This window comes from Cherax quadricarinatus, chromosome 77 (genome assembly GCF_038502225.1).
Source record: "Cherax quadricarinatus isolate ZL_2023a chromosome 77, ASM3850222v1, whole genome shotgun sequence".
Classification (NCBI taxonomy): Eukaryota; Metazoa; Arthropoda; class Malacostraca; order Decapoda; family Parastacidae; genus Cherax; species Cherax quadricarinatus.
In genome coordinates this window covers 1,252,682-1,279,476 of record NC_091368.1, presented here as the reverse complement: position 1 = coordinate 1,279,476, position 26,795 = coordinate 1,252,682, and the positions used below count along the sequence as shown (strand labels likewise).

General features: G+C 45.6%; 1 protein-coding gene across 2 annotated transcripts; it reads right to left on the bottom strand.

The window, feature by feature from the left end:
• Positions 1 to 744: 744 nt before the first annotated feature.
• LOC128701988 (uncharacterized) lies at positions 745 to 8,940 on the bottom strand. Of its 2 annotated transcripts, none has more exons than XM_070101421.1 (5): positions 8,873 to 8,940; positions 7,563 to 8,106; positions 7,297 to 7,468; positions 1,027 to 1,132; positions 745 to 922 (listed from the first exon to the last, which is right to left on the bottom strand). In XM_070101421.1, exons 1-5 carry the CDS (start codon positions 8,923 to 8,925, stop codon positions 775 to 777), a joined length of 1,023 nt encoding a protein of 340 aa, XP_069957522.1. In that variant the 5' UTR covers positions 8,926 to 8,940; the 3' UTR covers positions 745 to 774. The 2 variants fall into 2 exon arrangements, with proteins under 2 accessions (XP_069957522.1, XP_069957523.1); XM_070101422.1 differs by lacking the exon at positions 8,873 to 8,940 and adding an exon at positions 8,342 to 8,387.
• Positions 8,941 to 26,795: the final 17,855 nt, after the last annotated feature.

Genomic DNA, 26,795 nt, shown 5'->3' with positions numbered 1-26,795 from the left:
CAGACTTTTCTTGTATTATAGTCAGCCTTTTAGATGGCTGGATTGTGTTTATACATGTTGTCAATGTCCTTAATGCTCTAATAAATGTAAGATGTCAATGAGTATACTCGGGTGAAAGTGGTATGTTTTTCAAGGGGGGGGGGGGAGTAAGCATTACTAGGTAGGACTATCGTTTTTATTACAAGACCATCTTTTCACGTGAAGCACAGTACATAAAAGTAGTGTTTGATTGGAGTGCAGCAGCCAATCATGCTGTCATTAGATCAGTGCTTTGGTATTTCTGTAGTCACTGCAGATTATAGTGTTACTGCTTGTATCTTGTTACATATTGATTATGTACCCATATATTTTTTTGTACGAGTTTTAAATAAAATAAAAAAATTACCAAAACTTATCAAGAGTTTGGGCAGAGGATGGAACTAAGTAAATTACTGTAGATCTACCCCCGCCTTCCCTATAATAGAAGTTTTGTGGGAGGGGCTTTGACTCGGCAAGTGCGTGAGATAAATGGTTGGAGTGGGTTGGAAGTAGTGTCTGCACTTCCAAGTGATGGGTGTTAATGTTGCAGTTTCATAACTAGTGTAATCACTTGATAACATTGATAGAGTGAATGAATGGTTACTTTCATTGGGGCCACCCTGCCTTGGTGGAGGCGGTCAAGGTGTAAATCAGGTCATCTTGGGTAGACCTCACTAAGCTTATTGTAGAGTATGTAATAAATTTAGAAGGGTAGTTATACGAATATAACCATCAATTCTTTATTACTTTAAAATTTTAAATTTGAATGCTAGTTTCGCAGATAACTGGTTTCTTATGGTAGCAAGTGATGTCGTGCCATGCGATTCCATCATTGTAAGTATTTTTCAACACACCAAGGCAGTCTTCATTACCCTCGCGGTTATCTGGCTGTGGTCGGCCAAGCCTAGAAAGAAAACTTTAGACTTTATACTTAAAAAAATATCAAAGTGAAAAAAAAAAAATCTAATTACGGGAACAAAACTTAAAACCCACAAGGGTTACACAGACCCGCCAGTGAAAGACCAGTTGTTGTAGACTAGAGGACGTCCAGGGTACCACTGCCAGGAGGAAGACCCTAGTTTGTTTCCACTAGTCCAGATCCATGGTACTGGATCTGGAAGACAGGACGTTAGGTTTAGGATACACTATGCAAATTTTAAGTTTAAAATAAAATACAAAAAAAAAAAAAAAAAAAAAAAAACAAACAAAAAAAAAAAAAATTATTAAGACTTACGTCTGACAATTATGTTGCTTATTGTCTGCATCGCTATTGGGCCGTGCAGACCCCTTGCCTGACGCTCCTCAGTAACCTGACAGCAGTGGTACGAGGAGGTGTTGTGCATTCGCTGTCTGGATGAGGTAGAGTGCGGACGTGCTTTGCACCCCTCTACTGTTTCCCAGAAGAGCTAATCAGTCAACGACATGGCGCCAGGTATTCGCAGGAGAGTGAATACTGTGGGCATTGAACTTATTAGTGGGGCTTTAACACTTACGTCAGTCGATGTGTTATTGCCCAAAATTATACGAGAGACATATGGCATCAGAGACGAGGATTTATATGGAGTGGCACTGAACGGTGTATATCGAATTTTCGTGAAAGTGCTAACTGCTCAAGTATACGAGGCTTTGGTTGATCGTTACCAAGATGTCTGCATTACTGTAACACCGGCAGTGAGGGTCAAGTTGATTGATGTCTCACGACATTATTCGTGGGTTAAGCTTCGCAACGTGCCTTTTGAGGCTGATGAGGTAGATATTCGAAATGTTTTCGAACGTTATGGAACTGTACATCTGGCCCAACCTGGCAAATGGGTAAAAGGTGCTTACACAGGATTTCCTGAGGGTTCTTTTAATCTCAAGATGACGCTTAGGCATCCTATACCCTCGTATGTATATCTCGAAGAGTTTAGAACCCAGGTAATGGTAGCGTATGCGGGGCAGAGGCGTACGTGCCGACTGTGTGGCGAATTTGACCATATGGCGGCAGACTGTGGCAAGCGGAGTATGGCTCCTGGGCCGGCAAGGGGCGGAGCACCTGCGCATGAGCACCCAATGCCTAAGGAAGAACGGGGGCAAGGAGGAGGGCGTGGTCGCATGTGGAGTGAAGAGGTAGTGGCTCCTCCAGTGGAATCGGCAGAAGTGGTGATCCATGACTCACCTGGCCCATCAACAGTGGCTCCTGGGCCGGCAAGGGGCGGAGCACCTGAGCATGAGCACCCAATGCCTAAAGAAGAACGGGTGCAAGGAGGAGGGCGTGGTCGCATGTGGAGTGAAGTGGTGGTGGCTCCTCCTGGGGATTCGGAAGAAGTGGTGATCCATGAATCACCTGGCCCATCAACAGTACAGTTGTCAAGTGAGGAGGTACAGGAGGGCGCAGCAGTGAAGGCTATTGAGGAGGAGTTGGAGACGGTGATACAGGCTATGTTACAGTCTACGGAGGGGGAGAGTTACAGCGAACAAGACCCTGGGATCAGGGTAGAAGGTGTGTGTGGGGAAGGGGAGGAGCAGGTGGCACCTGTGGTGGACAGTGCGAGTGCCATGGAGGGGCATGAAGGCGGATTAAGGGTGGTAGAGGTGGAAGTCCATTGTGCTGGCTCCCAGGACTCAGATATGGAAACTGAGGGAGCTACAAGGAAAAGGGCAGCAGCGTCAGATTCGGACGATGTTCTGACACCGGCACAAAGGCCGGGGAAAAAGACATGGGGTTCTGGTGCCCAGAGTGACTCTGCGAGAGGGCCACAACAGAAGGGGGGGGGGATGGTTGGGAAGGAGGGGGGAAAATGTGGCAAAGGCACAGTCCAGGGGAACAGTCTGAAAGGGAAGAATCTTGACATGAGGCGGGGAAGGAAACCTTAAGCTGGCCTCAGGTGTGTAACAATAAATATTAATGGTCTGTGTGATGGTGTTAAACGGGAGTGCTTCAGGATGTTTTTGAATAGGTATAAGGTTGACGTAGCTTTTGTGCAGGAGCACAATTTTAAGCTTGGTCGTGAATTAGTGGTCCCTGGGTATCAGGCTTATGTGTTGCCGTCTGAGCGTTTAAAAGGAGGAGTGGGTGTGTTGATCAGGGAGGCGGGCCCGTTTGTATTGCATAGGAAAGAGGGGGGGGGAGGGGGGAGAGTATTACGTGTGGAAGGATGGTGGATGGGAGAGAGAGTGGCGTTTGTGTGTGTGTATGCCCCAGCAGAAAGTGACGTGAAAGTGAAGATGGATTTTGTGCAGGAGGAGCTCGTGTATTACCTACGCACGTTACCGTCTGTCGCGATTGTGGGGGGGGATTGGAATTGTGTAATTAAGAAGACAGACGTGGAACCCAGAGGAGCGGGATATTTTTCCTCAGTCTTGGGGGGCCTGCTTAGAGATCTTCAGTTACGTGATGCATTCGGGGGAGGCCTGTGGGAGGTGGAACATACGTTTATAAGAAGGGGATATGCGGCTCGTTTGGACAGGTTATATTTATCTCGGAGGGTTTTGGTAGAGTCTTTTAAAACTATAGAAATGGTGTCTTCCGATCATAGGGCGGTATTAGTGGAGGTGGGATGGGATGCTTTGGCTCGGAGGCAGGGAAGTTATTGGAAACTGAACACGATGGTTTTGGGGGATAGGGAGGGAGTGGAAGCGTTTGCAATATTTTGGGAACAGCTCTGTGCCGACAGAAGAACAGAGGAAGACGTGGTAGGATGGTGGGATAGTGTGGCTAAGTTACGAATACGTCATTTTTATGTGAGGGAGGGCAAACGCATTAATCAATTGAGGTATGGCTTGTCAAATTACTTAGAATCTAGATTACGGAATTGTTACGAGGGGGGGGCGGTGGCCGGGGTGTACCCGGTGGAGGATATACACATGTTGAAGGACAGAATACGGGATTTGCAAGAAGAAAGTTTTGCAGCTGTACGGGTACAGGCGGGGTTAGACGAAGTACTCTGGGGTGACAAGCCATCAGCTTGTGTGCTGCGAGGACAGAAGGTACGACAGCGAACGACTACAATACCAGGTTTGCAAGTCATATCTTCTGTGGGGGGTTTTAGAGAGGGTCAGGTATTAAGGGACACCAAGGGGATGAGTGCATATGCAGATAGATGGTTTGAGGAATACGGGAAAAGTAGTGGGGTGGATGGTGAGGTTCTTGGGAAGGTATGTGAGTATGTGCCTTGCAAACTGGGGAGGAGTGATCGGGAGGCACTGGGTGGGGTCATTGAGGAGGGGGAAATATGGAGAGCCCTTATGGACATGAGGAAGGGTAAGGCACCCGGGATCGATGGTTTACCTAGCGAATTTTATGTACAGCACTGGGGTCTGCTTAGGGGTTTCCTAGTAAGGTTAATGAATGCCATGAAAGACGGAGGAAAGATGGGAGAATCTCAGGCAACGGCGGTGGTGGTGTTGGTCCCAAAGGGTAAACAGCAGAGTACCCTTCGGGATTATCGAGCCATTTCATTGCTTTGTGCTGATTATAAATTATTTGCGAAAATTCTTGGGAATCGGCTTAAATGTGTTGTGGGGAGGGTCGTGTTTGAGTCTCAGTTTGGTTTACCTGGTAGGTCAATGAACGTGGGCCACGGGATTATCAAGGGGTTCCTGGAGGACATGGAAAGGGAAAGAGGAGCGTTGGTGGCGTTGGATTGGCAAGGGGCTTATGATAGGGTGGAAAGAAAGGCTTTGAGGGATATTCTCCTACGACAGGGGTTTGGTGAAGAAATAGTGGGGTGGGTGGATACGCTGTACTCAAATGCGAAGGTAAGGGTGCAAATCAATGGGTGTGTGGGGGGGGGTGTCAACATGGAGCGGGGTCTTCGGCAGGGATGTCCTTTATCGCAAATATTGTTTGCATGTGTTCAGGATCCCTTTTATAGGATGGTGGAGGATCGTCTAAGGCCGGGGGGGAGGGAGGGTGAGCTGAAGCCGTGGCCTGGTTTGGTGGGCTATGTTGATGATACCACTATTTTGGCAAGTGAGGAGACACGGTTAGGAATTTTGGGGGAAGTTGTGCACACTTTTGGGAGGGCTACTGGAATGAAGGTAAATCTGGAAAAGTCAATGATCATGGGGCTGGGAGAGTGGACAGAGAGATTAGAGTGGGGATGTGATGTTGTGCAGCGGAGGACCGGGAGTCTGAAAATCTGCGGTGTCATGTATGAGGCTGACCTGAGTGCTGCAAGGGTTAGCAATTCGAATAGGATGGTGGAACAGGTGCAGCGACGGTTGGGAATGCTGCGACCTCACCATTTAACCCTTAGGCAGCGTGTAATTGTCATCAATGTATTACTATATAGTAAAGTCTGGTTTGTTTCGGCTGTGATGCCGTTAACAGGAACGGCGATCACGAGTATTCTTAGAATGGTGTTCAAATTTTTGTGGGGTTCAGGGTGCAACTGGTTGCGAAGGGAGGTAGTGACATTGCCGGTATGTAGGGGAGGGTTGGGTTTGTTGGACTTGAGAAAGCGCGTGAAATGTGTGTTTATTAAGAGGGAAGTGATGAGTGCAGGGGGATGGAGGGAGGGTCAGCTAGATAAGGTACATGCTCACCTGAGGAAATGGTATGGAGGGGCGGAAATGAAGGAATGCGAGACAGTGTTACGTGCCTTAATGTTAGCCAGGGAACCAGGAAAAGTAAAGGTAGGAATTTTGTGTAAATTGTTAGAGAGACATGTAGTGGCGCCGGTTGAAGGGATCTACCCCATGTATGCATGGGATGTAATATGGCGAAGGTTTAGTAAATTAAGGATACGACCTAGGGCGCGTGAGGTTATGTACCGTTTCCTGCATGGGATTTTGCCAACGGGAGCGATGCTCCGAGACAGGAGGGTTATTGAGGATGGGGGGTGTGGCAGATGCAGTGGGGAAGAAACTGCGTATCATGTCGTCTATTTTTGTGAAGGTTTGGAGTGCATCAGGGTATGGATGCGTAAGGTAGTGGTGAGGGTGGGGGGCCAAGGTGTGGCGGTATTGCGAGCGTTGAGTCTTGATATGAGTGGTGTGGAGGAGAGTGTGGTAAGAGGTTTGACATATGTCATCGTGGACTACATATATGTTTTATGGGGTATGAGGGGGAAGGTGGGTGGGGATGTGCTGAGACGGACTTTGGCGGCGACGTTTTATCGAACTTTGTGTCGCAACAGAGACATTTTTGGGAAAAGGTGGGAAGAGTATTTTTCTGAAGGTTATAGAGGACTAACAATAGGGATTTTATTGGCGTTATAAGGGGCTTTAACTGCCGGGGTGAGTGGGTTGGTAAAAAGGGGGGGGGGTTCAGGGGATTTCAACGGGCTCACCTCCTTGGGAATGCAGTGATGTGATTGGGTGTGATTGGAGGTACTAGTGTGTGACCAGATGAGAGGTTGTGCAAGATAAGTTTTGCTTAGTTCCCTTGATGGGGAAGGTGGAAGGAGCAGATTAAATATATAACATGTATTAATGTATAATCTATAAATTATATAACGTGTATATTTCTTTGGTAGCGTATTATGTTCCACTTACACTGGTATTGCAATTGAAGTTGAATTCTTGAGAGGGTTTTCCTTTCACTAATTCCTTGAAGCTCTGAGTTATTTTTGTTTTATTGTAACGTGGGCCAGCATCAGTTTTGGTAGTAATTACCTATTATTATTGTTCTTATTTAAGGTATTGTAATTTTGGTAGTCCTGTACCATACATGGTTGTAAATAATGCTTCCTAAAGTGACATGTGTCATAATAATCCTAAATTGAGGATAATTAATGTCATGTTTATTCAGGTTGGTGATAGGGTTAGTTTTCAATGTGTGTGTGTGAGTGGGGGGGGGGGATGATGGGTCACCTGTGTTGCAGCAAAGGTTTCTAAATAAGGCATATTGTAGGTCTGGTGTATTTGTTGAGAGTGGTATTATGGGTGATTGTCATTAAGCTTGGAGCATTATTGTGTTGAGGTTGTAATTTTAGGAGTTTTATTAATAGCCATTTTGTGGCCTTTGTTATTATAACTTTATTCCTCCTTAAATTGTGATATGTTATAAAAACTTGTATATAGTAGACTGTCAGATGTTGCCTGGATTGTTTTGTGTTTATATATTGTTTTACTGATGTTGCCCTTGATCATTTTTTTTATATATGTACCTATTAATATCTGTACATGAAGTTGTTAAATAAAATATAAAAAAAAAAAAAAAAGTCCAGATCCATGGTACTGGATCTGGAAGACAGGACGTTAGGTTTAGGATACACTATGCAAATTTTAAGTTTAAAAAAAAAAAAAAAAAAAAAAAAAAAAAAAAAAAAAAAAAAAATTATTAAGACTTACGTCTGACAATTATGTTGCTTATGAAAGAGTCCTCGTCGGCGTCTTCTAGACTAACGGGTAGGAAGCCATTACCCAGTCTTTGGCAGTAGGAATTAGCCTGTTCCCAAGTAAATGTATCCTGGTTCCTGCACCAGGAAAAGTGGTAAGCATGACCTCTTCTAGAAGCATCCACCTGAAAAGCATAGACAAGAGTAATTCCTGGTGAAAAGGGACTACGTAAATTGATATTTTAGTAATTTAAACCATATGGAACACTTTCCACTTACTAATGTACCAGCATGACCGCAATCATGGAGTCGTGCGATTGGCTGACTCTGCAATGGTATGTTCTGAAGAACTGGTTGAAAATGTTGGTTTGGTCGATGTGGAATAAGGAGCTGCCGATTCATTACAGTTTGCGGAGTAATAAATTTTACAGAATTTTGCAATACATTTTGTCGAATCTGGAACTGAGGGGCAGCCCGAGAACTCTGGGCCTGTTGGGTTGAATCTTGAATAGGGAACCGAGGAAATTCGTGCTGTGGTTGAACCTGTTGATGGGCAATCTGGATAGGTCGATTGATAGTGGCGGGCTGCTGAGCCGAGGACAACTGGAATTGGACATCTTGTTGAATGTGGTGGTCGTGAAGATTGTTAGGTAGTTGGGTGGGAGTAGTGAGCCGGCGAGCTGGGAAAATTAAAGGTCTGGGGAAGGCTTGAGAGAATGGAGATTGCCGAGGAAGAGAAGTAAGAGCGTTGAATCGCGACTCGTAGTTTTGGCTGGAGGCTGGATGTAGGGCCATCATGATGAAGACTAGTAGCATCAGCATCCTGTGGTGAGATTGATGAAAGTTAATCATACACCAACAGTTAAAATGTGGAATATCCTTTTACGCAATACTAAAAATTCATAAGAAGCCAATAGCAAATATATAAATCTTGACAAAACTAGGTTAATAACTAAAAATAATTAAAATCTTTAAATTTACCTAATCACAAATCATTACTGTTATACACAAGAATCAGTGAAATATTAACTCGACTTAAAAATGTTATTATTAACAACCTGAACTACCGTGGAGATGAAGCTCGAGAGAAACACTGACTCTCCAAATTCGCTGCCTGACCATGGTCGAGTGAGGTTGTGCGCTGCACCCCTCTGCTGTTTTCAGGCGAGCTACCTTGTATCAACATGGCGCTGAGTGTGAGGAGGCGCGTAAATACCATTGGTATTGAGCTGCTTCGTGGGGCGATTTCACCCTCTTCAGTGCAAGTCTTACTCCCAACAATCATTAGGGAGACCTATGGAATCCAGGACGATGAGGTGTATGGTGTAGCCCTGAATGGGGCTTATAGAATCTTCGTCAAACTGAATTCTACGTCCGTGTATGAGTCTTTGGTGACGAGGTTCCAAGACGTGAGTCTTGACGCTACTCCAGCTGTGAAGGTGCGTTTGATCGACGTATCTCGCCACTTTACGTGGGTTAAGATACGTAATGTCCCTTTTGAGGCAGATGAGGCTGACATAAGGAGTGTTTTTGAGACATATGGAACCGTACATCTGGCACAAAAGGGCAAGTGGACGGCAGGTGCTTACATGGGACGTCCGGAGGGTACCTTTTCCCTGAAGATGACTCTGAGACATCCCATACCGTCTTACGTCGTGTTGGAGGACTTCAGGACGCAAGTTATGGTATCGTATGCCGGACAGAGACGTACGTGCAGAATATGTGGGGCGTACGACCATATGGCGGCAGAGTGCGTGAAGCTGAGGAGGGCGCCAGCGCAAACTGGTGAAGCACCAGTTACCAGCGTGATAGCTGTTGAGAGCCCAGTGCGCAAGCAAGGGCCTGGGCGCTTGTGGAGTGAAGAGGTGGAGGATTCCAAAGAGGAGAATGGCATGTGTGAGGTAAGCTGTGATGTAAAAGGATCTGTTACTACTCACAGGAAAAGTACAGAAGTGCAAGTGCAGGAGGAGGTGCAGGCTCTAGAGGAAGAGCTTCAGGAAGTGTTAAGGACATTGACACCGCCTGCAGTGGACGTTGTTCCTGAGCTGGTGAGAGACACGGCGGTGCCTGTAGAGGAATGTAAGGATAAAAAACATAGCAGGGTTGACGGGCCAACTAGTAAGAGAGAGTTGTCGCCGTGTGCTGTGGTACGGGGCGTGGTGGAGGTAGAGGTTCATCGTGAGGGAACCTCTGAAGATAACATGGAAGTGGAGGGCATCACGAGGAAGAGAGCGGCGGCGTCAGACTCAGATGATGTCCTGACGCCGGCGCAGAGGTCTGGGAGGAAGGAAGAGCAATGTCGAAGCAGTCACGATAAGAGGCATCGCAAAAAAGGGGGAGGGGTTGATGGTGTGAAGCCTTGTGCTGGCTCTGGGGCAGGAGGCCCTGGGATGAATGAAGAGAGGAGGAAGGGTTGGAAACTATAAAGAGGCCTTAGGTGTATGACTGTGAACGTAAATGGACTGTGTAATAGTGTGAAGAAGGAATGGTTTCGAATGTTTCTGTATAAATATAGGGTGGATGTAGTGTTCCTGCAAGAACACAATTTCAAGGAGGGAAGAGTGCTCGAGGTGGAGGGGTTTCAGGTCATGACTCTGCCATCTGCACGTCTGAAAGGTGGTGTGGGTATATTGATCAGGGAGGCAAGCCCGTTTGTGTTGCTAAGAAGTGAGGGGGGGGGAGGGGGAAGAGTATTGCGCGTGGATGGGTGGTGGATGGGACAGCGGGTATCCTTTGTATGTGTGTATGCACCAGCGGAAAATGATGTGAGGGTAAAAAGGGATTTTGTATGTGAAGAACTAGTTTTCTTCTTACGTGGTTTACCTGCAGTGGCCATCGTTGGTGGCGACTGGAACTGCGTTATTAGGAGGGCTGACGTGGAACCAAAAGGGGCGGGGCACGTGTCGGCGGCCTTGCGAGATCTTTTGAGGGATATTCAGTTGCGGGATGCGGTTGGAGGAGGGGCGTGGGAGGTAGAGCACACTTTTGTAAGACGGGGTTACGCTGCTAGGTTGGATAGGCTGTATATATCTCAAGGGGTTGGGTTGACATTTTTCCGTACAATAGAAGTAGCTTATTCGGATCATCGGGCGGTAGTAGCAGAGGTGGCGTGGGAGTCACTAGCAGGTATATCTAGGGGATATTGGAAATTAAATACAAGTGTGTTAGGTGATGAGGAGGGGATAGAGGGATTTGCGACGCTGTGGGAGGGGTTACGTGCAGAGATAAAAGGGGTAGAGGATGTGGTGATGTGGTGGGATGGTGTGGCTAAAGAACGGATTAAGCAATATTACGTAAAGGAAGGGAAACGTATCAATTCTTTAAAATATGGGCTTGCTAACTATTTGGAGGATAGATTACGGGGTTGTTATGCGAGGGGGGCGGTGGCGGGCACTTATCCAATGGATGAAATTATGGCAATTAAAGGGAGGCTGCGTGAGGTACAGGATGAGAGGTTCCAAGCGGTGAGGGTACAGGCGGGGGTGGAAGAGGTGTTATGGGGCGATAGACCTTCATCGTGCGTATTGCGTAGGCAGAAACAAAGACAGCAGGCAATGACTATTCCATGGTTGGAGGTTCATGAATCGATAGGAGGGTACAGGGAGGGGCAGGTCATACAAGCTACGGAAGGAATGGGGGCGTTTGCTGACAAGTGGTATGAGAAGTACTGGCAACGAGAAGGGGTAGAGGATGGGGTTTTAGAACAGGTGTGTGGGAGTGTGGTATGTCAGTTGCGTAACAGTGATAGGGAAGCACTGGGTGGGGAAATAACTGAGGGGGAAATATGGAGGGCTTTAAGTGGAATGCGAAAGGGCAAAGCACCGGGAATTGATGGACTCCCGGCAGAGTTTTATCAGCAGCATTGGGAATTATTGAGGCATTTTCTGGTTAGGTTATTAAATTGCATGAAGGAGAGAGGTGAGCTGGGTGAGAAGCAGGCAACGGCTGTCGTTGTATTGGTACCGAAGGGTAAGGGGCAGCATACGCTTCGGGATTATCGGGCGATCTCGTTGTTATGCGCAGATTATAAATTGTTTGCGAAGATTTTGGGAAATCGGGTCAAGTGTGTGGTAGGGCGGGTAGTATCAAAAACTCAGTTTGGTTTGCCAGGGAGGTCTATGGTGGAGGGGCATGGGTTACTTAGGGATTTCGTGGAGGCAAAAGGGGGGGGGAGGGAGGGAGGTTTGGTGGCGCTCGATTGGCAAGGGGCATACGATAGAGTGGATCGGAAAGCATTGAAAGCCATCCTCAGGGGTCAGGGGTTTGGGGAAGAAATAGTGGGCTGGGTTGAGGCGTTGTATGGAGGTGCAATGGCGAGGGTACAGATTAATGGTCGATTGGGTGGGAAGATTGTAATGGGTAGGGGACTTAGGCAGGGGTGTCCTATGTCACAATTATTGTTTGCGTGCGTACAGGACCCCTTTTATAGATTGATGGAGCAGCGTATGTGTCACGTAGAGGGACCAGGGTGTGAGGTTGCGAGGGTTTGGCCAGTTTTAATTGGGTATGTGGATGATACAACTGTTCTGATCAGGGAGGGGATGTCAATGGACACATTAGACGGGGTAGTACAAATGTTCGCAGGGGCAACTGGTATGAGGGTAAATTCAGATAAATCGATGGTCATGGGGTTAGGAGCTTGGGCGGGTAGGGTTGATTGGGGTAGTGCAGTTGTGAGGAGGCAGGTGCATTCGTTAAAAATCTGCGGTCTTATTTATGCAGACGATCTACCTGTGGCACGCATGGAAAACTCGCTTAGGATGGTAGAAAGGATTCAGGGACGCTTGGGTGCATTGCGACCTTATCATTTGACCCTTGTGCAGCGTGCCATTGTTGTTAATAGCTTACTGTATAGCAAAGTATGGCACGTGGCAGCCGTGTTCCCATTAACTGGGCCAGCAATAACGAACATACTTAGGAAGGTTTTTAAATTCTTGTGGGGTTCGAGCTGTGATTGGATTAAGAGGGATGTGGTAATGTTACCTGTAAGTAAGGGGGGGCTGGGATTGCTGGACTTAAAGCGGAGGGTCAAATGTGTCTTCATTAAAAGGGAGGTGATGAGGGAAAGTGTGGGTGGGGGGGGTTTGGCCAGGATCCATAACAGATTGCAACGGATGTATACAGGAGTTGAGTTGCATGAGTGTGAAACTGTGTTGAGGGCTCTGGCGTGGGATCGAGAGCCAGCAAAGGTTAAAATAGGTAGGTTGTGTAGATTGTTAGCCGGGAGGGTTGTAGCGCCTGTAGAGGGAATTTTCCCCATGTATGCATGGGGAAGTATATGGAATAGGTTGAGTAGGATGAGGTTGCAACCTCGTGTTCGGGATGTAATGTATCGTTTTCTGCATGGCATTTTACCGTCGGGTGTGGTTCTACGGGATAGACGAGTCGTTGACGGGGGGGAGTGCGGGATATGTGGTGGGGAGGAGTCGGCTTTTCATGTAGTATATTTTTGTGATGGACTGAGGAGTGTCAAGGGGTGGTTAAATAGGGTGATAAATAGGATAGGAGGTAAAGGAATTTCTGTATTGAGAGCATTAAGTCTCGACGTGGGGGGTTGGGAGGAAAGTGTAATCAGAGCTGTGGGGTACATTATGGCAGATTATATCTATATAGTGTGGGGATTGCGGGGCAAACAGGTTACTGAGGTGAAGAGGAGGGTGTTAGCGTTAACGTTCTATAAAACGGTATGTAGAAATAAGGAAATTTATGGGAGGAGGTGGGTGAAGGATTTTTCAGAGGGATATAGGCAACTTACGTTACAGGTTTTATTAGACTTGTAATAGACGAGGGAGGGGAGGGTATGATTGGAAAGTGTTGCTGGGGTAGGGAAGTCAGGGGTGAAAACAGGGTTGCCTCCCTGGTAATGGATAACAAAAGTTTTGCGAGAGTGTTGGATGAGTGATGCATGAGTGAATATATGTGGACCACGGGTGCGCACCTGTGGAGCTGGCCAGTTTTTGTGTGACTGGACTTTATACTTATTATACATATTGTGTGTGGTAATATTGATTTACGGTAATGACATTGTAATTTGGAGATTTGCTATAATAATTGCATGTATTTGCTCCAACTTGTTTTTCTAGGTGCCTTGCACTGCATAGTGTTGATGCTGTGATCATGCACGGTGTCCAGAGATATGATGTGATATGTTTGTATTAATGTCTGTGCATTATTGTTCGTCACTGGTGTTCTGCAATTCAGTTTTGTTTTGAGAGTAAAGAGGTTAATGCACGTCAGATAGTGTAATAAAGTTGGGCAACAGTGGTGTTATAGGTTTTTGTGGTTAGGTGCGTGCTAGGCACAGTCTTTATGTGTTACTTATGTCATGGTTATATTTTATGTTGTATTGTATTGTTGTCAATAGTACTATGTAATGTCCATATAAGCTGTATAGAGCTTGAATGTCATAGTTGAAGCTGTGTTATTGTTTTAACACTGGAATTGCATGTTTAAATGTGTAAAGGCTTACATGTGTTGGATTTTGAGACTAAGTTTATTCTTATGGTTTTGTAGTAATTTTGTATGTCTTTGTGACTTTTCTATATCACCTTTGTTATGTAATACATATTGTTATGTAACTGAACCATTAGGACAATTACATAAATTAATGTTGGATCATTGCTGTGTGACTTTAGATTAGGCAACATTCATTGTTTATAGTATGTTAGGTTGTAAATAGTGGGGTGGTTGGATAACCACGGAGGGGGGGGGGTAATATGTCTGTATAATATGTTCAGTGCAATGCATTGTATGGTCTGTAGTCGATTATTAAGTACCATTTCGAGGGATGTGTATATAAAAGTGTTGTTCATATCATGTAATTCTGTTGGGTAGCTCCAACAGGTTTGGGTTAAGTGATAGGATGAGGGAGCAGGGAGGGGGGGGTGTACCCACACGGAGTTGTAAGTGTGGTGTGTAATATTAGCTGTAGGGAGGATTGTGTTAATTATCGACTTAAATGAGTTTTACATATTATATTTTGTAATGTCATGGTTTAAATAAAATATAAAAAAAAAAAAGTGTAGTCTGGCAGGTATACAGCTGTCAGTATACATCTCAGTGTATTTACACTGAGATTACTTTTATCTCTATTTTAGGTACTAAAGTATTTTTAATTAGTGGTGATACGGATGACTTGTAGCCTCGACAACCCTCGTTTGTCTATAGGTTATGAACCACACAAACTGTGTACTTAGAGGTAGTGTGTAGGTTGTGTTGTCAGGTCAGTATTAGCGCCATTATATTTGTTGTCTACTCCGTGACCTGGAGTTGGTGTCAGTGTACTATATTACTATTTATATATGTATTTTGTACATAGTTTTAAATTATTTTTTTCAATCACATGTATTTTTTTTTTATATTTTATTTAAACCATGACATTACAAAATATAATATGTAAAACTCATTTAAGTCGATAATTAACACAATCCTCCCTACTGCTAATATTACACACCACACTTACAACTCCGTGTGGGTACACCCCCCCCTCCCTGCTCCCTCATCCTATCACTTAACCCAAACCTGTTGGAGCTACCCAGCAGAATTACATGATATGAACAACACTTTTATATACACATCCCTCGAAATGGTACTTAATAATCGACTACAGACCATACAATGCAGTGCATTGACCATATTATACAGACATATTACCCCCCCCCCTCCGTGGTTATCCAACCACCCCACTATTTACAACCTAACATACTATAAACAATGAATGTTGCTTAATCTAAAGTCACACAGCAATGATCCAACATTAATTTATGTAATTGTCCTAATGGTTCAGTTACATAACAATATGTATTACATAACAATGGTGATATAGAAAAGTCACAAAGACATACAAAATTACTACAAAACCATAAGAATAAACTTAGTCTCAATCACATTCGCTGCCTGACCACGGTCGAGTGAGGTTGTGCGCTGCACCCCTCTGCTGTTCAGGCGAGCTACCTTGTATCAACATGGCGCTGAGTGTGAGGAGGCGCGTAAATACCATTGGTATTGAGCTGCTTCGTGGGGCGATTTCACCCTCTTCAGTGCAAGTCTTACTCCCAACAATCATTAGGGAGACCTATGGAATCCAGGACGATGAGGTGTATGGTGTAGCCCTGAATGGGGCTTATAGAATCTTCGTCAAACTGAATTCCACGTCCGTGTATGAGTCTTTGGTGACGAGGTTCCAAGACGTGAGTCTTGACGCTACTCCAGCTGTGAAGGTGCGTTTGATCGACGTATCTCGCCACTTTACGTGGGTTAAGATACGTAATGTCCCATTTGAGGCAGATGAGGCTGACATAAGGAGTGTTTTTGAGACATATGGAACCGTACATCTGGCACAAAAGGGCAAGTGGACGGCAGGTGCTTACATGGGACGTCCGGAGGGTACCTTTTCCCTGAAGATGACTCTGAGACATCCCATACCGTCTTACGTCGTGTTGGAGGACTTCAGGACGCAAGTTATGGTATCGTATGCCGGACAGAGACGTACGTGCAGAATATGTGGGGCGTACGACCATATGGCGGCAGAGTGCGTGAAGCTGAGGAGGGCGCCAGCGCAAACTGGTGAAGCACCAGTTACCAGCGTGATAGCTGTTGAGAGCCCAGTGCGCAAGCAAGGGCCTGGGCGCTTGTGGAGTGAAGAGGTGGAGGATTCCAAAGAGGAGAATGGCATGTGTGAGGTAAGCTGTGATGTAAAAGGATCTGTTACTACACAAAGGAAAAGTACAGAAGTGCAAGTGCAGGAGGAGGTGCAGGCTCTAGAGGAAGAGCTTCAGGAAGTGTTAAGGACATTGACACCGCCTGCAGAGGATGTTGTTCCTGAGCTGGTGAGAGACACGGCGGTGCCTGTAGAGGAATGTAAGGATAAAAAACATAGCAGGGTTGACGGGCCAACTAGTAAGAGAGAGTTGTCGCCGTGTGCTGTGGAACGGGGCGTGGTGGAGGTTGAGGTTCATCGTGAGGGAACCTCAGAAGATAACATGGATGTAGAGGGCATCACGAGGAAGAGAGCGGCGGCGTCAGACTCAGATGATGTCCTGACGCCGGCGCAGAGGTCTGGGAGGAAGGAAGAGCAATGTCGAAGCAGTCACGATAAGAGGCATCGCAAAAAAGGGGGAGGGGTTGATGGTGTGAAGCCTTGTGCTGGCTCTGGGGCAGGAGGCCCTGGGATGAATGAAGAGAGGAGGAAGGGTTGGAAACTATAAAGAGGCCTTAGGTGTATGACTGTGAACGTAAATGGACTGTGTAATAGTGTGAAGAAGGAATGGTTTCGAATGTTTCTGTATAAATATAGGGTGGATGTAGTGTTCCTGCAAGAACACAATTTCAAGGAGGGAAGAGTGCTCGAGGTGGAGGGGTTTCAGGTCATGACTCTGCCATCTGCACGTCTGAAAGGTGGTGTGGGTATATTGATCAGGGAGGCAAGCCCGTTTGTGTTGCTAAGAAGTGAGGGGGGGGGGAGGGGGAAGAGTATTGCGCGTGGATGGGTGGTGGATGGGACAGCGGGTATCTTTTGTATGTGTGTATGCACCAGCGGAAAATGATGTGAGGGTAAAAAGGGATTTTGTATGTGAAGAACTAGTTTTCTTCTTACGTGGTTTACCTGCAGTGGCCATCGTTGGTGGCGACTGGAACTGCGTTATTAGGAGGGCTGACGTGGAACCAAAAGGGGCGGGGCACGTGTCGGCGGCCTTGCGAGATCTTTTGAGGGATATTCAGTTGCGGGATGCGGTTGGAGGAGGGGCGTGGGAGGTAGAGCACACTTTTGTAAGACGGGGTTACGCTGCTAGGTTGGATAGGCTGTATATATCTCAAGGGGTTGGGTTGACATTTTTCCGTACAATAGAAGTAGCTTATTCGGATCATCGGGCGGTAGTAGCAGAGGTGGCGTGGGAGTCACTAGCAGGTATATCTAGGGGATATTGGAAATTAAATACAAGTGTGTTAGGTGATGAGGAGGGGATAGAGGGATTTGCAACGCTGTGGGAGGGGTTACGTGCAGAGATAAAAGGGGTAGAGGATGTGGTGATGTGGTGGGATGGTGTGGCTAAAGAACGGATTAAGCAATATTACGTAAAGGAAGGGAAACGTATCAATTCTTTAAAATATGGGCTTGCTAACTATTTGGAGGATAGATTACGGGGTTGTTATGCGAGGGGGGCGGTGGCGGGCACTTATCCAATGGATGAAATTATGGCAATTAAAGGGAGGCTGCGTGAGGTACAGGATGAGAGGTTCCAAGCGGTGAGGGTACAGGCGGGGGTGGAAGAGGTGTTATGGGGCGATAGACCTTCATCGTGCGTATTGCGTAGGCAGAAACAAAGACAGCAGGCAATGACTATTCCATGGTTGGAGGTTCATGAATCGATAGGAGGGTACAGGGAGGGGCAGGTCATACAAGCTACGGAAGGAATGGGGGCGTTTGCTGACAAGTGGTATGAGAAGTACTGGCAACGAGAAGGGGTAGAGGATGGGGTTTTAGAACAGGTGTGTGGGAGTGTGGTATGTCAGTTGCGTAACAGTGATAGGGAAGCACTGGGTGGGGAAATAACTGAGGGGGAAATATGGAGGGCTTTAAGTGGAATGCGAAAGGGCAAAGCACCGGGAATTGATGGACTCCCGGCAGAGTTTTATCAGCAGCATTGGGAATTATTGAGGCATTTTCTGGTTAGGTTATTAAATTGCATGAAGGAGAGAGGTGAGCTGGGTGAGAAGCAGGCAACGGCTGTCGTTGTATTGGTACCGAAGGGTAAGGGGCAGCATACGCTTCGGGATTACCGGGCGATCTCGTTGTTATGCGCAGATTATAAATTGTTTGCGAAGATTTTGGGAAATCGGGTCAAGTGTGTGGTAGGGCGGGTAGTATCAAAAACTCAGTTTGGTTTGCCAGGGAGGTCTATGGTGGAGGGGCATGGGTTACTTAGGGATTTCGTGGAGGCAAAAGGGGGGGGGGAGGGAGGGAGGTTTGGTGGCGCTCGATTGGCAAGGGGCATACGATAGAGTGGATCGGAAAGCATTGAAAGCCATCCTCAGGGGTCAGGGGTTTGGGGAAGAAATAGTGGGCTGGGTTGAGGCGTTGTATGGAGGTGCAATGGCGAGGGTACAGATTAATGGTCGATTGGGTGGGAAGATTGTAATGGGTAGGGGACTTAGGCAGGGGTGTCCTATGTCACAATTATTGTTTGCGTGCGTACAGGACCCCTTTTATAGATTGATGGAGCAGCGTATGTGTCACGTAGAGGGACCAGGGTGTGAGGTTGCGAGGGTTTGGCCAGTTTTAATTGGGTATGTGGATGATACAACTGTTCTGATCAGGGAGGGGATGTCAATGGACACATTAGACGGGGTAGTACAAATGTTCGCAGGGGCAACTGGTATGAGGGTAAATTCAGATAAATCCATGGTCATGGGGTTAGGAGCTTGGGCGGGTAGGGTTGATTGGGGTAGTGCAGTTGTGAGGAGGCAGGTGCATTCGTTAAAAATCTGCGGTCTTATTTATGCAGACGATCTACCTGTGGCACGCATGGAAAACTCGCTTAGGATGGTAGAAAGGATTCAGGGACGCTTGGGTGCATTGCGACCTTATCATTTGACCCTTGTGCAGCGTGCCATTGTTGTTAATATCTTACTGTATAGCAAAGTATGGCACGTGGCAGCCGTGTTCCCATTAACTGGGCCAGCAATAACGAACATACTTAGGAAGGTTTTTAAATTCTTGTGGGGTTCGAGCTGTGATTGGATTAAGAGGGATGTGGTAATGTTACCTGTAAGTAAGGGGGGGCTGGGATTGCTGGACTTAAAGCGGAGGGTCAAATGTGTCTTCATTAAAAGGGAGGTGATGAGGGAAAGTGTGGGTGGGGGGGGTTTGGCCAGGATCCATAACAGATTGCAACGGATGTATACAGGAGTTGAGTTGCATGAGTGTGAAACTGTGTTGAGGGCTCTGGCGTGGGATCGAGAGCCAGCAAAGGTTAAAATAGGTAGGTTGTGTAGATTGTTAGCCGGGAGGGTTGTAGCGCCTGTAGAGGGAATTTTCCCCATGTATGCATGGGGAAGTATATGGAATAGGTTGAGTAGGATGAGGTTGCAACCTCGTGTTCGGGATGTAATGTATCGTTTTCTGCATGGCATTTTACCGTCGGGTGTGGTTCTACGGGATAGACGAGTCGTTGACGGGGGGGAGTGTGGGATATGTGGTGGGGAGGAGTCGGCTTTTCATGTAGTATATTTTTGTGATGGACTGAGGAGTGTCAAGGGGTGGTTAAATAGGGTGATAAATAGGATAGGAGGTAAAGGAATTTCTGTATTGAGAGCATTAAGTCTCGACGTGGGGGGTTGGGAGGAAAGTGTAATCAGAGCTGTGGGGTACATTATGGCAGATTATATCTATATAGTGTGGGGATTGCGGGGCAAACAGGTTACTGAGGTGAAGAGGAGGGTGTTAGCGTTAACGTTCTATAAAACGGTATGTAGAAATAAGGAAATTTATGGGAGGAGGTGGGTGAAGGATTTTTCAGAGGGATATAGGCAACTTACGTTACAGGTTTTATTAGACTTGTAATATACGAGGGAGGGGAGGGTATGATTGGAAAGTGTTGCTGGGGTAGGGAAGTCAGGGGTGAAAACAGGGTTGCCTCCCTGGTAATGGATAACAAAAGTTTTGCGAGAGTGTTGGATGAGTGATGCATGAGTGAATAATATGTGGACCACGGGTGCTTGCACCTGTGGAGCTGGCCAGTTTTTGTGTGACTGGACTTTATACTTATTATACATATTGTGTGTGGTAATATTGATTTACGGTAATGACATTGTAATTTGGAGATTTGCTATAATAATTGCATGTATATGCTCCAACTTGTTTTCTAGGTGCCTTGCACTGCATAGTGTTGATGCTGTGATCATGCACGGTGTCCAGAGATATGATGTGATATGTTTGTATTAATGTCTGTGCATTATTGTTCGTCACTGGTGTTCTGCAATTCAGTTTTGTTTTGAGAGTAAAGAGGTTAATGCACGTCAGATAGTGTAATAAAGTTGGGCAACAGTGGTGTTATAGGTTTTTGTGGTTAGGTGCGTGCTAGGCACAGTCTTTATGTGTTACTTATGTCATGGTTATATTTTATGTTGTATTGTACTGTTGTCAATAGTACTATGTAATGTCCATATAAGCTGTATAGAGCTTGAATGTCATAGTTGAAGCTGTGTTATTGTTTTAACACTGGAATTGCATGTTTAAATGTGTAAAGGCTTACATGTGTTGGATTTTGAGACTAAGTTTATTCTTATGGTTTTGTAGTAATTTTGTATGTCTTTGTGACTTTTCTATATCACCATTGTTATGTAATACATATTGTTATGTAACTGAACCATTAGGACAATTACATAAATTAATGTTGGATCATTGCTGTGTGACTTTAGATTAGGCAACATTCATTGTTTATAGTATGTTAGGTTGTAAATAGTGGGGTGGTTGGATAACCACGGGGGGGGGGGGGGGTAATATGTCTGTATAATATGTTCAGTGCAATGCATTGTATGGTCTGTAGTCGATTATTAAGTACCATTTCGAGGGATGTGTATATAAAAGTGTTGTTCATATCATGTAATTCTGTTGGGTAGCTCCAACAGGTTTGGGTTAAGTGATAGGATGAGGGAGCAGGGAGGGGGGGGGGGACCCACACGGAGTTGTAAGTGTGGTGTGTAATATTAGATGTAGGGAGGATTGTGTTAATTATCGACTTAAATGAGTTTTACATATTATATTTTGTAATTTGTTTTAAATAAAATATAACTTTTCACTGTCATGTTTTAAATAAAATATTTTACCAGTTTTTTTTTTTGTATATTTTATTTAAAACCAATACAGTTTAACATAAAAATAAAGAAACAGTATAGAACCTAATCAAATTAACTGACAAACGGATTGTACTTACATGCTCGCAAGATATTACAACAAAAACTTATATCAAGAACATAACTAAAAACAAAATTACATGTCACAGGGTCATGAATTGACATATATACAAAACCTTGCATATATATAAATTGTACATATAAATGACATCTGACAAAGGTTCAATACACTTGAACATAAAATATACAAAGAAGTTATATCAGTTAAATCCCATCCTTCACATTAATCAAAAAACCAAAACCTAACATCATAATCTGACTAGATAATCTACATACTTATCCCTAACAATACAGCTGAACATATCCCAACATACAAATAAACAGAAAAGAATACAGCTTAGAACACAATAACAAGCTCTATACTGTTACAATACACCCATATAAAACTTTCAGACAAATGGACTACGTCACTAAACTGTCTAGATATGTCTGTATACCATACAGACTAAAACTTAACATCAAGAACTTGCATGAACACCAAACCGGTATCAGGGTACAGACCTTAATTATAAACTTTAAAAAGAATCAATCATGCGTATATAAAGTATTACATAACGTCTGACCCATGACAAAGGCTCAATACAATAGAAAGAGATATATATTTATATATATACACATACACACCCACACACCCACACCCACATCCACACACACACCCACACGTACACAAAAATTTTCACAAAATCACATTAATCATATGCACTGTATGCACAATGCAAAACAGGATATAAGTATCTCTCATCGTGCAAAAACCCAGCACGTAACATAAATACAAACTAAAACACACTGCATGTCGCAAATAACTTATTTCTCAAGAATCATGTTATACAAGACTGATACACATCATAATTATACATAAAAAATCTACTATATTATACCTACATTCTGAAAAGTGTTATATCTACCATAACGAGACCTTGAGCTCTACATCCACACTTGGATGCCATAAAGTCCCAATGAAAACCAGGAAACCATTCCAAACCCACATTCACAACACTCTCACGACCCCCCCCCCCAGGGAGGCGAGCCCGCTGTTGCCCCCTGACTCCCTCCAACCTATGAAAACCCCTTCATTCACTCATATCCAATCACAGATTTACGAGAATCCCTAACGTTAGCATTCTATACCCCTCTGAGAAAGCCTGATCCCACCTCCTCCCATACAACTCTCTGTTACGACACATCGTACTATAGAACGTTACCGCAAGAACCTTTCTTCTCTCCTCACTATCCCCTCTCCCCCTCATCACCCACGACATATATATATAATCTACCATGATATAATCTAAAGCTCTTATGACACCCTCGTCTAACCCACCCATATCTAGACTTAGAGCACGCAAAACCGTCACCCCACGGCCCCCCACCCTCTGTACCAACCTACTTAACCAGCACCTAACCTCCTCTAGCCCTTCACAAAAGTAAACTACATGGAACGCTGTCTCATCCCCTCCACAGATACCACACCCCCCACCCTCTACAACCTGTCTGTTTCGTAATATCTCACCAGACGGAAGGATCCCATGCAGAAAACGAAACATCACCTCACGCGCCCGAGGTTTTAACTTCAATTTACTAAATCTAAACCAAATACTCTTCCACGCATACATGGGGAACAAACCCTCAACTGGGACAACGCACCTACCTACAAGTAACCTACACAAAACCCTTATACGAACCTTTCTCAGTTCCCTAACCAACATAACAGCCCTCAAAACTATTTCACATTCCCTCAACTCCATTCCTCGATACCACGTACCCAGCCTGTCGTGTATCCTTCCCAAACGCCCCGCGTTCACACCCTCACGCAACACTTCCCATTTAATGAACACACATTTAGCCCTCCGTCTCAAATCCAACAACCCCAACCCACCCTGACTTACAGGTAACATTACAACCTCCCTCCGTAACCAATCACAACGTGAACCCCATAAAAATTTGTACACCCGTCTTAGTATCCCCGCAATCGCTGTCCCTGTAATTGGGAACACAGCTGCAACATACCAAACCTTACTATACAATAAAATGTTCACGACTATCACTCGCTGTATCAGAGTTAGGTGCTGGGGTCTCAGAACACCTAGACGCCCCACGATCCTTTCCAATAACCTATCCGAATTTTCCTCCCGCGCCGCAACCATGTCATCCCTATAAATAATACCACAAATCTTTAAAGACACCGCCCATTCTTTAACAACATTACATCTCCCCCCCACACCCCCCACCCAAGAACCCAACCCCATGCACCTTGACTTCGCACTATTTACCTGCATACCCGTGGCACTTCCAAATAATTGCACCACCTCGTCCAACACACTCATTGACATCCCTGCACGAAAGAGAACAGTGGTGTCGTCAACATATCCAATTAACCCCGGCCAGGCCCTCCCACCCCCCACACTTCCCGCACATGGCGTACATAAGCTACGGTCAACCATTCTATAAAAGGGGTCCTGGAAACACGCAAACAATATTTGGGACATGGGGCATCCCTGTCTAAGGCCTCTTCCCATTGCAATTTCCCTCCCCATACACCCATTAATCTGTATCCTCATTTTCGCCCCCTTGTACAACGTATTTACCCATTCGACTATTTCCTCCCCAAAACCCTGTCTCCTAAGTATAACCTGCAAAGCTCCCCTTTCCACTCTATCATATGCTCCCTGCCAGTCTAGAGCCAACAAAGCCGCCCCTCCACCCCCACCCTTAGCTTCCACAAAACTTCTCAGTATCCCATGTCCTTCAATCATCGACCTTCCCGGCAACCCGAACTGAGATTTTGACACCACCCTCTCCACTACACATTTGAACCTATTACCTAAAATTTTTGCAAACACCTTATAGTCTGCACACATCAGTGATATGGCTCGGTACTCCCGAAGGGTGGGCTGCCCCTTGACCTTCGGGACCAGCACTACTACTGCTGTTTCCTGCTTCTCCCCCAACTTACCCTTCTCCTTCATACTATTAAATAACCTAACTATAAATTCCTTTATCAACGCCCAATGTTGTAAATAAAATTCTACCGGGAGACCATCAATACCGGGAGCTTTCCCCTTCCTCATTCCCCTTAACGCATTCTCTATTTCCTCTGCCGTAATCTTCCCACCTAAAGCCTTTCGATCACTATTTCCTAAATTACACGTCACATACGTACACACCTTGTCCAATGCCCCGTCACCCACCCCCCCACTGTTCCAGTATTTCTCGTACCAAGCCTCCGCATACGCACACATCCCCTTCGTGGTTCGTATCTCCTGCCCTACTCTATAATTCCCAACCATCTCCGTTACCTCTAAACATGGTATAGCCGTCAGCGCCTGCCTTTGCTTTTGATGCCGCAAAACACACGCTGACGGCTTGTCGCCCCAAAGCACTTCCTCCACCCCTGCCTGCATCCTTACAGCTTGAAACCTTTCATTTTGCAACACCCTCAACCTCCCCTTTATTTCAGCTATTTCATCCATAGGAAAATTATTCCCACCCACCCCCCTCCCATAGCAACCTCTTAACCTATCCTCTAAATAGTTAGCCAGTCCATATTTTAAATTATTAATACGTTTTCCTTCTCTCACATAAAACTTTCTAATCCTTTCCTTTGCGACACTATCCCACCATGTCACAATGTCATCCACTCCCTGTTCTTCCACACTAAGCTCCCTCCATAGGACTGAAAACCCCTCCAACCCCTCCTCATCTCCTAACACACTTATATTCAATTTCCAATAACTTCTATATATGTCCGCGAGCGTCCCCCACCCAACCTCCACCACCACTGCCCTATGATCTGACATTGTAGTCTCAACAGTACTGAAAGATTTCACGTTCACTCCCTGAGAAAGGTACACTCTATCTAGTCTCGCAGCATAACCACTCCTAACAAACGTATATTCAGTCTCCCACACCGCTCCCCCAAAGGCATCACGTAACCTAACATCCCTTAATAAATCCCTAAGAGCCACAGACATATATCCAGCTCCTCTTGGGTCCACATCAGCCACCCTGATTACACTATTCCAGTCCCCACCAACTATCGCCACCTCTGGCAGTGCACTTAAGAAAAACACAAGATCCTCACACACAAAATCATTCTTTACCTTTATGTTATTTTCTGCCGGCGCATACACACTCACAAAAGACACACGCTTACCCATCCACCACCCATCCACACGCAACACCCTCCCTCCCCCTCCTCCCTCGCTTCTCTGCAAAACAAACGGGCTCGTCTCCCTTATTAAAATTCCCACACCACCTTTTAGACGGGGAGATGGCAGGGTAACTACCCGAAATCCTGCCACCTCCAACACCCTACCCTCTTTGAAATTGTGCTCCTGCAGGAACACAACATCCACTCTAGATTTATTCAGAAAATTACGAAACCAATCTCTCTTCATACCGCTACATAACCCATTAACATTTACAGACATACACCTAAGGCCTATTAAAGTTTCCACCCCTGCTTCCTCTCATCACTCTTTACAACTCCAGAGCTTGAATTTACGTTCAACACCTTCAGAGTGCTCTCTTTCCCTCCCCCCTTCTTCCGGTGCCTCCTATCATGGCTACCACCACCTACACCACTACCTTCACACTTGACCTCAGTCTTTTTCCCAGGCCTTTGTGCAGGCGTAAGGACGTCATCAGAATCTGATGTAGCCGCCCTCTTTCTCGTGACAGTCATGTTACACATATCTTGATCAGATGTTACCTCTCGATGAACCTCCACCTCCACCTGAGAATGGTGTAATGAGTCAATGGATGACTCCAAACCACCATCACGTCCCAAATTATCATGTCTCAGACTTTCTGGAAGCGACGATTCTCCAATGACACCACGCTCAGATGTAACATCCCTCTCTGGTGGTGACAACGTCTTCAACACCTCCACCAATTCCTCCTCAATCTCATGAACCTTCTCTTGTACTTGCTGCTCCTCCTTATCCACAGGAGACGACACCTGATCAGGCAGTTGGGGGCGGGACTCCAACTCACCACCAGTCCTGTGTGCCCGATCCACTATCTCGCTCCACAAAACACCACGCCCTCCATCCGATGTTTGTTCCTCACCTGCCACCTTTGAAGCAGGGGCTGCGACGTCCACCACAGGTCCAGGCACATGTCTTCGCTTGTCACAGGTCGCCGCTATGTGATCATACTCACCACATAGGCGGCACGTACGTCGTTGTCCTGGGTACATTACCATTACCTGCGTCCTGAAATCTTGTAGGTACACATAGGATGGTATTTGGTGCCTCAAAGTCATTTTGAGGTTGAAAGAACCCTCTGGAAAACCAGCATAGGCTCCTGCCGCCCACGTACCATGTTGAGCATAATGCACCGTCCCATACTTCTCAAAAACTTTCCTTATATCTGCCTCGTCCGCCTCAAAGGGAACGTTGCGTAACTTGATCCACGTATAATACCGTGAAACATCTATCATTCTTACAGTGACAGCTGGTGTGACGTTAAGACTCACGTCCTGAAACCTGGTGATTAACGATTCATAAACCGTTGCAGATAGCAGTTTGACGAAAATTCGTTGTCCTCCGTTCAATGCTACACCATACAAGTCACAATCTTGTACTCCATAAGTCTCCC